This window comes from Lolium perenne, chromosome 1, assembly GCF_019359855.2.
Source record: "Lolium perenne isolate Kyuss_39 chromosome 1, Kyuss_2.0, whole genome shotgun sequence".
NCBI lineage: Eukaryota > Viridiplantae > Streptophyta > Magnoliopsida > Poales > Poaceae > Lolium > Lolium perenne.
Window position 1 is genome coordinate 233,268,767 of NC_067244.2, and position 13,223 is coordinate 233,281,989.

The 13,223-nt window shown below is 61.2% G+C and overlaps 1 protein-coding gene across 2 annotated transcripts; it reads left to right on the forward strand.

The window, feature by feature from the left end:
* The first annotated feature begins 990 nt into the window (after positions 1-990).
* On the forward strand, positions 991-4,408 carry LOC127326070 (uncharacterized). 2 transcript variants are annotated; one of them, XM_051352899.2, is made up of 4 exons: positions 991-1,930; positions 2,012-2,840; positions 2,956-3,475; positions 3,704-4,408. In XM_051352899.2, the coding sequence occupies exons 2-4, from the start codon at positions 2,247-2,249 to the stop codon at positions 4,285-4,287; spliced, it is 1,698 nt and encodes a 565-aa protein (XP_051208859.2). In that variant the 5' UTR covers positions 991-1,930; positions 2,012-2,246; the 3' UTR covers positions 4,288-4,408. The 2 variants fall into 2 exon arrangements, with proteins under 2 accessions (XP_051208859.2, XP_071681027.1); XM_071824926.1 differs by having other exon boundaries at positions 994-2,840; positions 2,956-3,061; positions 3,137-3,475.
* The last annotated feature ends 8,815 nt before the right edge of the window (positions 4,409-13,223 follow it).

Genomic DNA, 13,223 nt, shown 5'->3' on the forward strand with positions numbered 1-13,223 from the left:
GCCTTGCTGATGAATTTTGGCTCGAGTGAAACTTCTTGTCCGGCTCCGGCTCGCTGTGCGCCGGAGTCTCCGCCGCCTCGGGTCCTGCGCCCGACTTGACCGGTCTGACGCTCGGCGCTGCGGTCGGTTCGTCTGGTCACATCAATGTCCCTCCGGATCCGGTGCGGTAGTGGGCGACGTGGTGTGGCCGTTTCTGGTAACCGTCGTGGACGTGGGAGGAGTTACGGCGCAGTAAATCCGGGGACGTGGCCCACGACCGCCACTTGGAGGCCAACCGCCCGCGGCAGGCTATAAATGCCGCGGGGGCGGTACCGAGGCGGCACTTGCCATTCTCTCCCTCCTCACGCTCCTGCTTCCATCGCTCCCCGCGCGCTCAAGCTCGCTGTTGCTCCGGCGAACGCCTCCCGCTGGCGAACTCCGGCAGGCGAATCTCCGCCGATCCGCCGCCGCCACTCCGTCAATCCGGCGCCACGGGGCCGCGCGTCTCGACGGAGCGTCCTCAGCCGCCGTTGTCGCCGCCGCGGTCGCAAGGTTCCTCCTCGCCGTTTAGTCTCTCCTGGTCATCTTCTTCCTCGACATCGCCAATGGCGTCCCCCAGCGGATCGTGGAGGGGCTCCTACATGCAGGAGGACGACATCGAACGCCTGGTGCGCCTCCGGCGGATCCCGCAGTCGGTGATCACGCGGGTGCCCGGCGAGGAGGTGGAGCCCGAACCGCGGCCCGGCGAGCGCGTCGTCTTCGGCGCGCACCTCGATCGCGGGCTGGGCCTGCCGGCTTCGATGTTCTTCCGGCAGTTCCTCGACCACTTCGGCCTTCAGCCGCACCACCTGCCGGCCAACGCATGCGTCCTCCTGAGTTGCTTCGTGGCGTTCATGGAGGCTTACGCCGGCTTGTGGCCCGACATCGACACGGAGCCGGCTTTTCTTCTTGAAGGCGCAGACCAACGACGGCCGCCTGCGAGCCTGCGGCGCTGCCTCGATCTACACCCGGCCTGGTACGCCTTTCCCCAAAATCCCCACCGTCGACTCGGTGAAGAACTGGCAGATGTCATTCTTCTACGTGCGCAACGAGGGGGAGCTCGTCGACCGGATCAACTTGCCGGAGTTCAACCCGGCTCCTCCAGTCGGCCGGATCAACTGGAGCCACAACGCCCGCTCGACGGATCAGAACGCCGAGGTGAACCTGCTTTGGGACTTCCTGGCGACAGCCACCGCTGGCGGGCTGACTGCCGAAGATCTCCTCTGCACCATCGCCGAGCGCCGGGTGCTGCCGCTTCAGATGCGCACCCACAAGATCGGGCACATGTCCGGCCGGTTCGATCCGAACCGGACCTCCATTGCGCGGCTCACCAAAGCCCAGGTGGCCAGCCGGGTGAACCACATCACCAAGGCGAACCTGCCGGAGGACTGGAGTTACGGGCTGGTGCCCTGCGACAGGAACCATCCGCCGGCGCGGGTAAGCCTCATGTCTTTGCCATTTTCCGGCTTGCGGCTGCGGGGCCGACTTCCTTTTTCTTCTGCCGACTCCCGGCTCGTCATATGCTTATGTTTTTTCTGTCTATCTAGCTTTTTGAGCGCCAGAACGTCGAGGACGGCGACCTGGCGACGAAGAGGTGGACGCCGGATCACGTCGATCCGGCTGACCAAGCCGGCGAGCATGCCGGCGACGACGACCTGCCGCAGGCGCCTGATCTAGGCGGCCAGGGGGAGCACAATCCGCCCCCCTCACCAGAGCAGCAGGAGGAGGAGGAGGAGCCGGCGGCGTCCGGTACGGGGCCAATCCCCGCCGTGCCTCTGCGCACGAGGCCGCCAAGCACCACGGCGACTTCGGCGCCCAGGGGCACGAAGCGAACCGGCTCCACCGCCGCCTTGGAGGCGAAGGCGAAGAAACAGCGCCGGCAGCAGCCGAAGAAGGTCCCGGAGCAGGCCGGGTGAGTTCTCTTTCTTTTTCTTGTTTGATTCCTTTTCTTTCCTTGCTTCCATGCTTATTGTCTTTCTGTTTATCCGGCTAGGGTCCCTATCAAGTTCGCCCAGGGCGGCGGCTCCCGGCAAGCTCCGCGCGTCGCGTCGCCGCCGCCGCGCCAAAGGAGGGAGCCGACGCCGCAGCCTTCATCGCGCGCTCCTACGCCGCCGCCGCCTGCGGGTACTGCGCCTTCCGCAGGGGCATCTTCCTTCGCCGTGCCGCTGGCTTCAGCGCCTGATCGCGGCACGCGGGTCGAGCCGCCGCGGCAGCCGACGCTGGACGATATGTTCCCGCGCCGCGCCCCGTTTGTGGAGCGGGCAGCCGGAGCTGGCAGGGGCATGCCATCTGTGGCAGGAGCTGGAGCTGGAGCTGGTGGGGCTGCGCCGCCTTCGACCGGAGTCGGCGGGTCCGCGCCCAACGTTGTGGTGCTGGAGAGTTCTCCGAAGGGAGCGCCTCAAGCGCCGGATGCGACGGCTCCCACCGGGCCGACTGCCTCGACCGCGCCGCCGCCAGCTTCGGAGCCGACGAGGAGGGAGCCGACCGGGAAGGAGCCGGCGAGGGGGAAGCCGGCGCGCTCAGAGGACGCCGACTCCCGGGCTCTGGTGAGGACGAGGGGCCCGCCGGGCCCATCTGAGGGCCTTCATGTGGCCAAGGGGGCCCGGCTGCTGCATGTGCCGTCTGCCTCTGACTCCAGCCTTGGCTCGGCCGGCACCATGGAGGCTGCGTGGCATTCGGCGGATTCTTGTGAGGTGTTCAGCCGGGAGGGGCAGCCTGGTACGGCGCCCATGAAGATGGCCTTCTCCGGTTTCCGAGCCGGCCTTAAGAACAAGGCCGCCGAGGCCCTTGCCCAGCTAGCAACGCTGGAGGATGCTGACAAGGTAGGTGTCTTCTTGTTTTTGTAATTTTGTTATTATCCTGGTAGCCCTCCGAGGCATGGTCCGGCTGCTTGGAGCCGGTCCGGGTTTCGTCTGGGTATCTGATTGTTTCTTTCAGGCGGTTATGGAGCGACGCACCGTCTTGTACAACAAGGTGGTGACTAGCTACCACAAGGCCAAGATCGAGCGAGCCGGCTTGGCTCGCGAGCTGGAGGCTGTCAAGGGTAAGCTCTATGCTTCTTTTGACTTGTTTTCTTTCAGTCTTGGTTGGCTGACATTTCTTTCTGGCCGCCTCGCAGTTGAAGCCGCCAAGGTTCCGCAGCTGGAGTCGGATCTCCGAGCCGCTCGTGCCCAGTGCGCCGAGAGCGAGGAGGCGGGCCGATCCGCCGCCGGCAAGCTCAAGCTGGCTGAGCAGGAGCTGACGCGGCTGCGCCTGCTGGAACAGAACCACCTTGCTGAGCTCAACTCCCTCCGGACGGCGGAGAAGGAGAAGGTGGAGGATCTGAGCCGGCGGCTAACGGAGGTGGAGAAGCAGCGGCTTGTGCTGCAGGAGGAGGTCACCGTCAAGTCCACAGAGCTGACGGCTACCGCCAAGCGCTGGACGGATGAGATTGGCGCACTAGATCGCGGCTTGGCGGGTGAGTGCATCTCTAAGTTCCTTTCCCTTTGCCGGCTTTCGGCTGTTGGCTGCCGGCTTTTGCTGGCAGCCGGCAGCAGAAACTTCTTCGTTATTTTCAACTTGGGGCTGGTGGCAGTCGGTTCTTGCCGGCTGCCGTCAGGCTTTTCCTTTTGGCTTAGGACTTCGAAAATTTGCATTTTTCAGCTTATTTCGGCTTCGATGATTTCTGACTTGCTTTGTCTTGCAGCGGCCTTCCCGGAGACGCAGGACGCGGCTCTGGCAGCCGTTGGCGTTGCGCGCGAGTCCAGGAGGCAGGAGACCGGCGAGGGCAGCTCGGAGTATTTCTCCATGGAGGATCACATGGCGTCCATGGCTGCCCGCGTCGAGCCTATCACCAAGCTCGGCTGGGAACTTCGGAAGGCGGCTGAAGAGCTGGTGCCCATGCTGTGGCCTGAAGAGGCGGCACCGCAGGATATCTCCGGCCTCATCTCCGCGATGGAGCGGGCGCCGGACCGCTTCCTCGACTGGAAGGAGTCGGCCACGCGCGCCGGTGCCGACATGGCGCTGTCCTTCGTCCTCTCCTGGTACAACGAGGTGGACCTGGGGCAGCTTGAGTTCCGGCGAGCCGGCGTGGAGGACAAGCTCCCAGCCGATCTCAAGGCCGCCCGCCTTGCTCGAGCCAGCACCATCGCCGAGTTCGTCGACAAGGCCCTCTTCGTCGCGGACCCGAACCCTCCTCCATCCGATGGGGAGTATGTGGACGATGAGGAGGCGGAGGACGTGCCTGAGGACGACCCGGCAGCCGGCTCCACTGATGCCCCTCCGGCTTAGATTTCCTGCTTTCCAGTTGTTCTTTTGCCAAGACAAATCGTTAAATCCCCGGGATGCCGGGTGCATATGTAAGACAATGTTATTATCCTTTTATTAAGGCACGCTTTAATGTGTTTGTTAATCATCTGTGTGCCGAGTTGCTTTCTTTCGACTCGTTCGCTTTTTCCCATCCGCCCCACTCTTTGGCTGTGCCCTTGCCGGTCATACGTCCGACTTGCGATCCATCGCCGGATCAAGAGCGGGCCGCTGGGTGAGGCTGACAGTATTTCAGTCGAACGAGCTGAATTCGGCAATCCGGCACTTATATGAAAAGTTGCAAGTCAACTCGCTTTTACTCTTTCCCTTAGTCGTTTTTCGCGTGCCGGCTCCCTAGGCCTTACTCCCGCCAGCCGGACAGCCGGGTTGCGGTCTGTAGCTGGATCGGAAGCCGGCTGTCGGAAACCGGATCACGTTACTGAGCCGACCGCGTGAGAGGGTTCAAGCCAATTGGCGAAACAAGGTAAAGTACGCGAAAAACTTGTCGGAAACAGCGCTCTTGGCGCAAGCTTTTTCATAATTCACAGAAGGGATACAAGGGGTACATACATTCCTGCTCTCATGTGTAAAATGGGCGGAGTAACCTGACATTCCAGGGACGTTTAGTCTCCTCGTCAGCCTTGTCCGGCTTGCCTTTCTTAGCCTCTTGGGCATCTATGAGATAGTAGGAATCATTGCCTACTGCCTTGCTCACGATGAAGGGACCCTCCCATGGGGATGACAGTTTATGCTGTCCGGCTGTCCGCTGGATCAGCCGGAGCACTAGGTCTCCTTCTCGGAATGCTAAGGGCTGGACCCTCCGGCTGTGATAGCGTCGGAGGCTTTGCTGGTAGATAGTAGATCTAGACTCAGCCAGCAGCCGGGCCTCTTCGACCAGGTCAACTCCATCTTCGCGAGCTTCTTTGGCTTCGGCTTCTGTGTAGAGCTTGATCCTTGGCGCGTCATGCTCGATATCAGTCGGCAAAACGGCTTCGGCCCCGTATACGAGGAAAAATGGTGTGAAGCCGACTGAGCGGTTTGTCGTTGTGCGCAGGCTCCACAGCACATTGGGCAGTTCTTCAATCCAGCAGCCGGCTGCTCGCTCGAGCGGCTCCACCAGCCGGGGCCGGATGCCGGCTAGGACTAAGCCGTTAGCCTTTTCCACCTGTCCATTGGACTCTGGGTGTGCCACAGAAGATAGGGCCATCCGGATCCCCATTTCCCCGCAATAGCGAGAGAAGATGCCTTGGGAGAAGTTGGTGCCGTTGTCGGTGATGATGGTGTGGGGGTAGCCGAATCTCACAATGATTTCCTTGAGGAATGTGACGGCTGTGGACCCGTCCAGTTTCTTGATTGGCTTGGCTTCGATCCACTTGGTGAATTTGTCAATCATCACCAAGAGATGTGTCATGCCGCCTCGCGCTGTTCTGAATGGACCTACCATATCCAAGCCCCATACGGCAAATGGCCATGTGATGGGGATGGTTTTCAAGGCGGAAGCCGGCTGGTGTCTTTGCTTTGCGAAGCGCTGACAGCCGTTGCACTTCTTCACCAAATCTTCTGCGTCTCTGAGCGCAGTCGGCCAGTAAAAACCGTGCCGGAAGGCTTTGGCCACTATGGCTCTGGATGAGGCGTGATGTCCGCACTCTCCTTGATGGATTTCCCGTAGGAGTTCAATCCCTTCAGCCGGCTCGACGCACCGCTGGAACACCCCACTTACGCTGCGTTTGTACAGCTGGTGGTTGATGATGGTATAGGCCTTGGCCCTTCTCTCAATCTGCCTGGCCTGGACTCTATCATCAGGCAGCACACCGTTGGTGAGGTAGGAGAGGAATTCTTGTGCCCATGAAGGTACGCATCTTATCTCGAATACGCTGACCAACAGGGCCTCCTGCGTGGGAGCTTCCGGATTCGACTGCATGGTCGCCGGGTTCGGCTTGCTAGCCGGCGGGTTCGGCTTGCTAGCCCCCGAGTTTGGCGATGAAGCCCCCGGGTTGGACTGAGAAGTCCCCGGGTTCGGCATGCTAGCCGGCGGGTTTGGCTTGTTAGCCCCCGACTTGGGCGATGAAGCCCCCGGGTTCGGCTGAACAGCCCCCGGGTCAGCCGGCACGAATATTGAATCCGAGTCCGGTGACGGTATGATGGACGGCTTCTTGAGAACCGCCAAGGCGACACCCGGCGGAATGGCTTGCCGGGTTGAGCCAATCTTGGATAAGGCGTCAGCCGCTTCGTTATTTGCTCGTGGCACATGATGGAATTCGCAGCCGTCGAAGAAGCCGGATAGCTGCTGGACATGGAAGCGGTACGAGGCCATGTTGGCGTCCTTCGCGTCCCAGTCGCCAGATGCTTGCTGTATGACCAAGTCGGAGTCGCCGAAGCAGAGTATGCGACGCACGCCAATCTCCTTGGCCAGCTTCAGCCCATGAATGAGCGCTTCGTACTCCGCCACATTGTTGGAGGCGGCGAAGTGGATCTGCGGGACGTAGTCCAGCCGGTCCCCCCTTGGGAGAAGTGATGACGATGCCGGCTCCCAAGCCGTTGCGCATCTTCGAGCCGTCGAAGTGCATCTTCCAATGTGTGGAATCCGGCACGGGCGGCAGGTGATCGCATCTCAGCCCAGTCGACGAAGAAGTCCGCGAGGATCTGCGACTTGATGGCTGTGCGTGGCTCGTAGAGGATGGTGTGGGCGGCTAGCTCCAGGGCCCACTTGGCAACCCGGCCGTTGGCATCCTTGCTGCCTATGATTTCCGCCAAGGGTGCTGTGGCAACCACCCTGATGGGGTGCTCTTGGAAGTAGTGCTTGAGCTTCTTGGCCGCCATGTAGACGCCGTAGGTGACCTTACAGTAGTGGGGGTAATTTTGCTTCGATTGGGAGAGCACTTCGCTAAGGTAATAGGCGGGCGCTGAACCAGCTGCTCCCTGTTGCCGGCTTCTCTGCGCTCCACCACCAGGACAACGCTAACCACTCGATTGGTGGCTGCGATGTACAACAACATCGGCTCCATTGAACCCGGCGTTGCAAGGATTGGCGCGGTTGAGAGCACGCGCTTCAAGTCACGGAAAGCCTCATCCGCCTGCGGTGACCAGACGAACTTGTCCGCCTTCCTCATTAGTTGATACAGGGGCAGTGCCTTCTCCCCCAGCCGGCTGACGAAGCGGCTCAAGGAGGCCAGGCAGCCAGCAAACTTCTGGACGTCCTTGAGGCACTGCGGCAGTTCCATCTTCTCTAGGGCGCTGATCTTGTCCGGGTTGGCTTCGATCCCTCGCTGAGAGACGAGGTAGCCAAGGAGCTGGCCAGACGGCACGCCGAATGTGCACTTGGCCGGGTTGAGCTTCATCCGGAATCTTCTCAGATTGGTGAAGGTTTCTCTCAGGTCATCAAGGAGGGTAGTCGTCTCCTTGGTCTTTACAACGACATCATCCACATATGCGTGAACGTTTCTGCCGATTTGATCCTGCAAGCATTTTTGCATGCACCTTTGGTAGGTGGCGCCTGCATTTTTCAAGCCGAACGGCATAGTCGTGTAGCAATAAGCCCCGTACGGGGTAATGAACGAAGTCTTTATTTGATCAGCCGGATTCAAAGGAATCTGGTGGTAGCCTGAATAGGCGTCTAAGAAAGACAACAGTTCACAGCCGGCAGTCGAGTCTATGACTTGATCTATGCGCGGCAGGGGGAAGGGATCCTTTGGGCACGCCTTGTTCAGGCTGGTGTAGTCGATACACATGCGCCAGGAGCCGTTCTTCTTCAGAACCAGGACCGGGTTTGCCAACCAGTCCGGGTGCAGCACTTCCATGATGAAGCCGGCAGCTAGGAGCCGGGCGATTTCTTCTCCGATGGCCTTCCTTCGTTCTTCGGCGAAGCGCCTGAGAGGCTGCTTCACCGGCTTGGCTTCAGGCCGGACGTGGAGGTGGTGCTCAGCCAACTCCCTCGGCACACCCGGCATGTCTCTTGGAGTCCATGCGAAGATGTCCCGATTCTCACGGAGGAAACTGGTGAGCTCGCTTTCCTATTTCTTGTTCAAGCCGGCACCGATGGTGACGAACTTGTCCGGCTGCGCCGGGTCCAGCAGGATCTTCTTGGTGTTGTCGGCCGGCTGGAAGTGAGTCGTCCCAGCCGGGTTGCCCGCAGCCGGCATGTCTGTCTGCGCGGCTTTGGCGAGGGCGACGGCGTCGTGGATGAGCTGCTTCTCGGTGGCGATGACCAGCGTCTGGGCCATCTTGGAGCTCTGCATGGCGCAGTCCATGGAGCGGCGATAGTCGCCGGCTACGGTAATGACCCCCTTGGGGCCAGGCAGCTTCATCTTCAGGTACCCATAGTGGGGCACCGCCATGAACTTGGTCAGGGCTGGCCTGCCCAGGAGCGCGTGGTAGGGACTCACGAGGTCCACCACCTCGAACTCGATTCTCTCAGTGCGGAAGTGGTCCGGCTTCCCGAACATCACCTCCAGCGTGATCCGGCCGATCGGCTGGCAGCAATGGCCTGGCACGATGCCATGGAAGACGGTGGGGGTGGGGCGCAACTCGGCCTCCTGGGTGCCTAGCTTGCGGGCGGTATCGCGGTAGAGGATGTTGATGCTGCTGCCGCCGTCGATGAGGACGCGCGAGAAACGCACGCTGCGCCGGGTTGTGCCGATGGTGGGGTCGAGGACCATGGCGTAGCTGCCCGGCTTCGGCAGGACAGCCGGTGTGTCGCGGCGATCGAAAGTGATGGCCTGTTCTGACCAGTTTAGGTACTGGGGGACCGGCGGTATGACCGCGTTGACCTCGAGGGAACGGCGCTCTTGGCTCGTCCTGTCCTCGGGCTCGGAGGTGAAGATAATGTAGGTGGCGTCTTCGGCCAGGTACCGGCCGGCATGGTGCACTTGGTTAGCCTCGTGGTGCTCGAGGTTGACGTTCTCTGCGCCGGCTTGGCCACCCGGCCCGCCGGCTGGTGGAGGTGGGGGTGGAGGCGGTAGAGGTTCACCGCTTGTCAGCCGCTTCATGAAGTGGCAGTCGCGGGTGGTGTGGTTGGAGGGGTTCTTGCCGCTGTGGTACTTGCACGGCGAGTCGAGCATCTGCTCGAAGGTGTACTTCGGCTTCCACTGCCGGTCTTGCTTCTGGCGGCGGCTGCCGCCTGCCGCGTTGTCTGCCACGGCGGCCACGTGGGCGGAGCCGTACCGGCGGTCCGGCTGGTCGTTGTGACGCTTGCCGCCGCGGTAGTTGTCCCGCCGGCTGCCGTGCGAGGCGCCCTCGGCCGGCTTGTTGTTGTCCCGTCTTGCCGGGGCCGGTGAAACGTCAGCCGGCGCCTTGCCGGCTTCCTCTGCCAGCGCGTACTTGTCTGCGATGACCATCAAGGCGGCCATCGTCTTGGGCTCGCTGCGGCGTAGCTTGTGCCACAGCATGGTGTTGGGTCGGCAGCCGCCCATGAAGAAGCTGATGGCTTGCATCTCGTGCACGCCCTCGCAAGAGTTGCGCATCTCGCACCAGCGCGTCAGGTACGCGCGATCCGTCTCGTCCGGGCCCTGCTTGCACATCTCAAGCTGTTGAGGGCGACCCGGCCGGCGATAAGTGCCGGTGAAGTTGCTGATGAAGGCGGCTTCGAAGTCCAGCCAGCCGTTTATGCTGCCGGCTGGCAGGTTGTTGAGCCACGTGCGGGCGGAGCCGAGTAGCATGAGGGGGGAGTAGCGCACGGCCCAGCGCTTGTTGCCCTTGGCGATGCCGACTGCCGTGGAGTAGTCCAGCAGCCAGTCCTCCGGCTTGGTGGTGCCGTCGTACTTGGGGGTGTCGCGCGGGAGCTGGAAGCCCTCGACCATGGGCTCGTTGAGGATCCGCGGCCCGAAGCACTTTGGGCCGGCTGGCCCCTCTTCTTCCGCGATGCGGGATTGAACCAGCCGGTCGAGGCGGTCTCGGGCGTCAGCGGGCTCGATGCGCGGGCCCAGCCGGGAGTGTGCCGGCTGGCGCGCGCCGCTTGCTTCTGGAGCCGGCCGGTGATGACGGCGGGGCCCGGAGTCTTGCTCCTGGTTCCGGCTTGGAGGGGGCCGGCTGCGGCTGTTGCCGCTCGGCTGGTGGCTTGGCCGGCCCGAGCTGTGCGTGGCCCGGGAATCATGGCGTCGGCTTGGTGCTGGGGAGGAGGACTCGGCCGTGTCCCTGGCGCCTTCCCTGTCGTTGCCTGCAGCTCCGCGAGCGTGAGAAGCTCTGGGGGCATTGACATACCTGGGGTCGGCGATCTGCCTGTTGGCTGCGTTGAGCAGCTCAGTCACCCGCCTGGTGCGGCGGCGTAACTCTTCGCCACGAAGGCGGTTCAGCTCTTCTGCGGCGGCTTCGCCGCGCGCATGTTCTTGTCGGGGTGTTGTAGACGGGGAGCTCCGCGGACGGAGCCGGCGAAGGAGCGCCGTCGCGGGCGATTTCAGCGCCGAGGTCGCGGCCCCTGCGGCGGATGTGGCCGGCTCGGCTTGGCTCGTCGCCGCCTGGAGTGAGGCCGTGGGCGCGGTTGTACTCGCGCTGGGTGATCTCCATCTGGCGCTTAGCAGCAGCCAGTTCTTCGGTTTGCTTGAGGAGGAGCTGGCGGTGCGCCTCCAAGTCCGCCTCGACGGCGGTGGGGTCTCCGCCAGGCGTGAGCGGGGTGCTCAGCTTTGCCCGGACTGCATCCAGCCGGGACGGCGGTGGTGGCGCTTTTGGGCCCGAGCCGGAGGCGTTGGGGTCGATGTTGCGCTCCAGGTCGGGGCCGCGCATGCGCGGGTTCTTGGTGGGGAGCTCGTCGCCAGCCATCATGACTTGCACGACGGCGGGGCTGGCGGGAGCGCTGCTGCCGGCTCGCGGAGGAGGGCTAGCGCAGCGCAGCACCTGCCGCGGGTAGCGCGGCGGTGCGACGGTGGCGACGTAGACGTCGAAGCCGCCGAAGGAGATGACGCTGCCGCTGGCTGGGAAGGGCCGGTCAGCGAAGCAGCCAGCGTTGTCGGCGACGCGATCGAGGGAGCCGAATCTCCAGATCAAGCCTGAAGCGACTCGCTCGCCGGTGGTGGTGGTGAGGCCCGTCCGGATGAAGACACCGGCCGAGGATGCTGAAGGCCCCACGGTGGGCGCCAAATGTCGTGGTATCGTCACGGCATATGCCATAGGGTGGCTAATCGAAGTGGTTCCTGAGGGATCTCACGGCGGTATCCGGATGCGGGTATGGGCACGAGCGACACGGCGACGTACCCAGGTTCGAGGCCCTCCGATGGAGGTAAAACCTCTACTCCTGCTATGAGTGTATATGATGATCACACAGTACAATGGTGCTCCTAGAGCTGTGTCCGGCTGCTCCTGAGAGGCTAAGGAAGACTATGGTCTCTCTCACCGGGCAGCTCTGTAGGTGGGTGAAAGTAATAAATGATCGATCCCCTGCACGAGAGGGGGTAGTGCGGCTTATATAGGCACCGGCACTTTACATATAAGACCCTATAGTTTACTGGCCGGCTGGGCCGGCTTCGGCTTCCGCTCCTTCCCGAGGCGGTGACGTCAGGAGTGGTTGAGGCATCGTGGCCTGTCCCATCCGGCTGCCACGGTCAGCGGTATGGAGGAGGTGTCCCTGTCGCCGTCAGCCGCTGTAGCCAGTACGGATCGTCGTAAGCCCTGACGGCCTGTCCGGCGCGAGGCACTATTGCTCTACAGTGCCCCGCGTATCACGGAAGATGGAGTCAGCGTGGACTTTGGGAACCCGGATCACCTACCCGGTTCCTTCCAGTGCAAGACTCGCCAGCCTCGAGTCGGTCTGAGGTACAAACCCCAGTCGGATATGGCTTGTAGAAGCCGGCCCAACTACAGCATTGGTGGCCGTAGCTAGGCCGACTAGGACCTAGAGCCAGCCGGCTTCCAGACCAGCCGGCCACGGCGCCAGCCGGCTGCTCCTCAGCCGGCCTTTGCCGCGAGCCGGCCAGTGGCCAGCCGGCTGCTCCGCGTCCATTGCCCTATCCGGGGTCTTCCCCCCGACACTGGTGCCGTTGCTACTGCTCATATATATTCATACCACCTGTATTTCACTATCTCTTCGCCGAACTAGTGCACCTATTAGGTGTGTTGGGGACACAAGAGACTTCTTGCTTTGTGGTTGCAGGGTTGCATGAGAGGGATATCTTTGACCTCTTCCTCCCTGAGTTCGATAAACCTTGGGTGATCCACTTAAGGGAAACTTGCTGCTATTCTACAAACCTCTGCTCTTGGAGGCCCAACACTGTCTACAAGAATAGAAGCACCCGTAGACATCACGGAGTTGTCAATTCAGCTGCACCTGGAATCAGACTTGCTCACAAGAGTTTATCAGTAGTAACAGTTTATAGCAGTAGCAGTAGTGAAATAACAGCAGCAGAGTAACAAAGACAGCAGTAGTGATTATAGTAAACAGCAGGATTAAAATACTGTAGGCACAGGGATGGATGACGGGCGTTGCATGGATGAGAGAAACTCATGTAACAATCAAAGCAGGGCATTTGCAGATAATAATAAAACGGTGTCCAAGTACTAAGCAATCCATAGGCATGTGTTCCATATATAGTCGTACGTGCTCGCAATGAGAAACTTGCACAACATCTTTTGTCCTACCAGTCGGAGGCAGCCGGGCCTCTAGGGAATCTACTGGATATTAAGGTACTCCTTTTAATAGAGTACCGGAGCAAAGCATTAACACTCCGTGAACACATGTGATCCCCACATCACTGCCTTCCCCTCTGGTTGTCCCAATTTCTGTCACTTTGGGGCCTCGGGTTCCGGACAGCGACATGTGTATACAACTTGCAGGTAAGATCATAAAACAATGCATATCATCATGAAACAATAACATGTTCAGATCTGAGATCATGGCACTCGGGCCCTAGTGACAAGCATTAAGCATAACAAGTTGCAACAATATCATCAAAGTACCAATTACGGACACTAGGCACTATGCCCTAACAATCTTATGC

Bases quoted from the DNA above. Each gene is read 5' to 3' on its own strand.
- LOC127326070 (XM_051352899.2), top strand. From the start codon at position 2,247: ATGTTCCCGCGCCGCGCCCCGTTTGTGGAGCGGGCAGCCGGAGCTGGC. The intron at 2,841-2,955 runs GTAGGTGTCTTC...TGTTTCTTTCAG, and splicing joins CGCTGGAGGATGCTGACAAG to GCGGTTATGGAGCGACGCAC. The intron at 3,476-3,703 runs GTGAGTGCATCT...TTTGTCTTGCAG, and splicing joins ACTAGATCGCGGCTTGGCGG to CGGCCTTCCCGGAGACGCAG.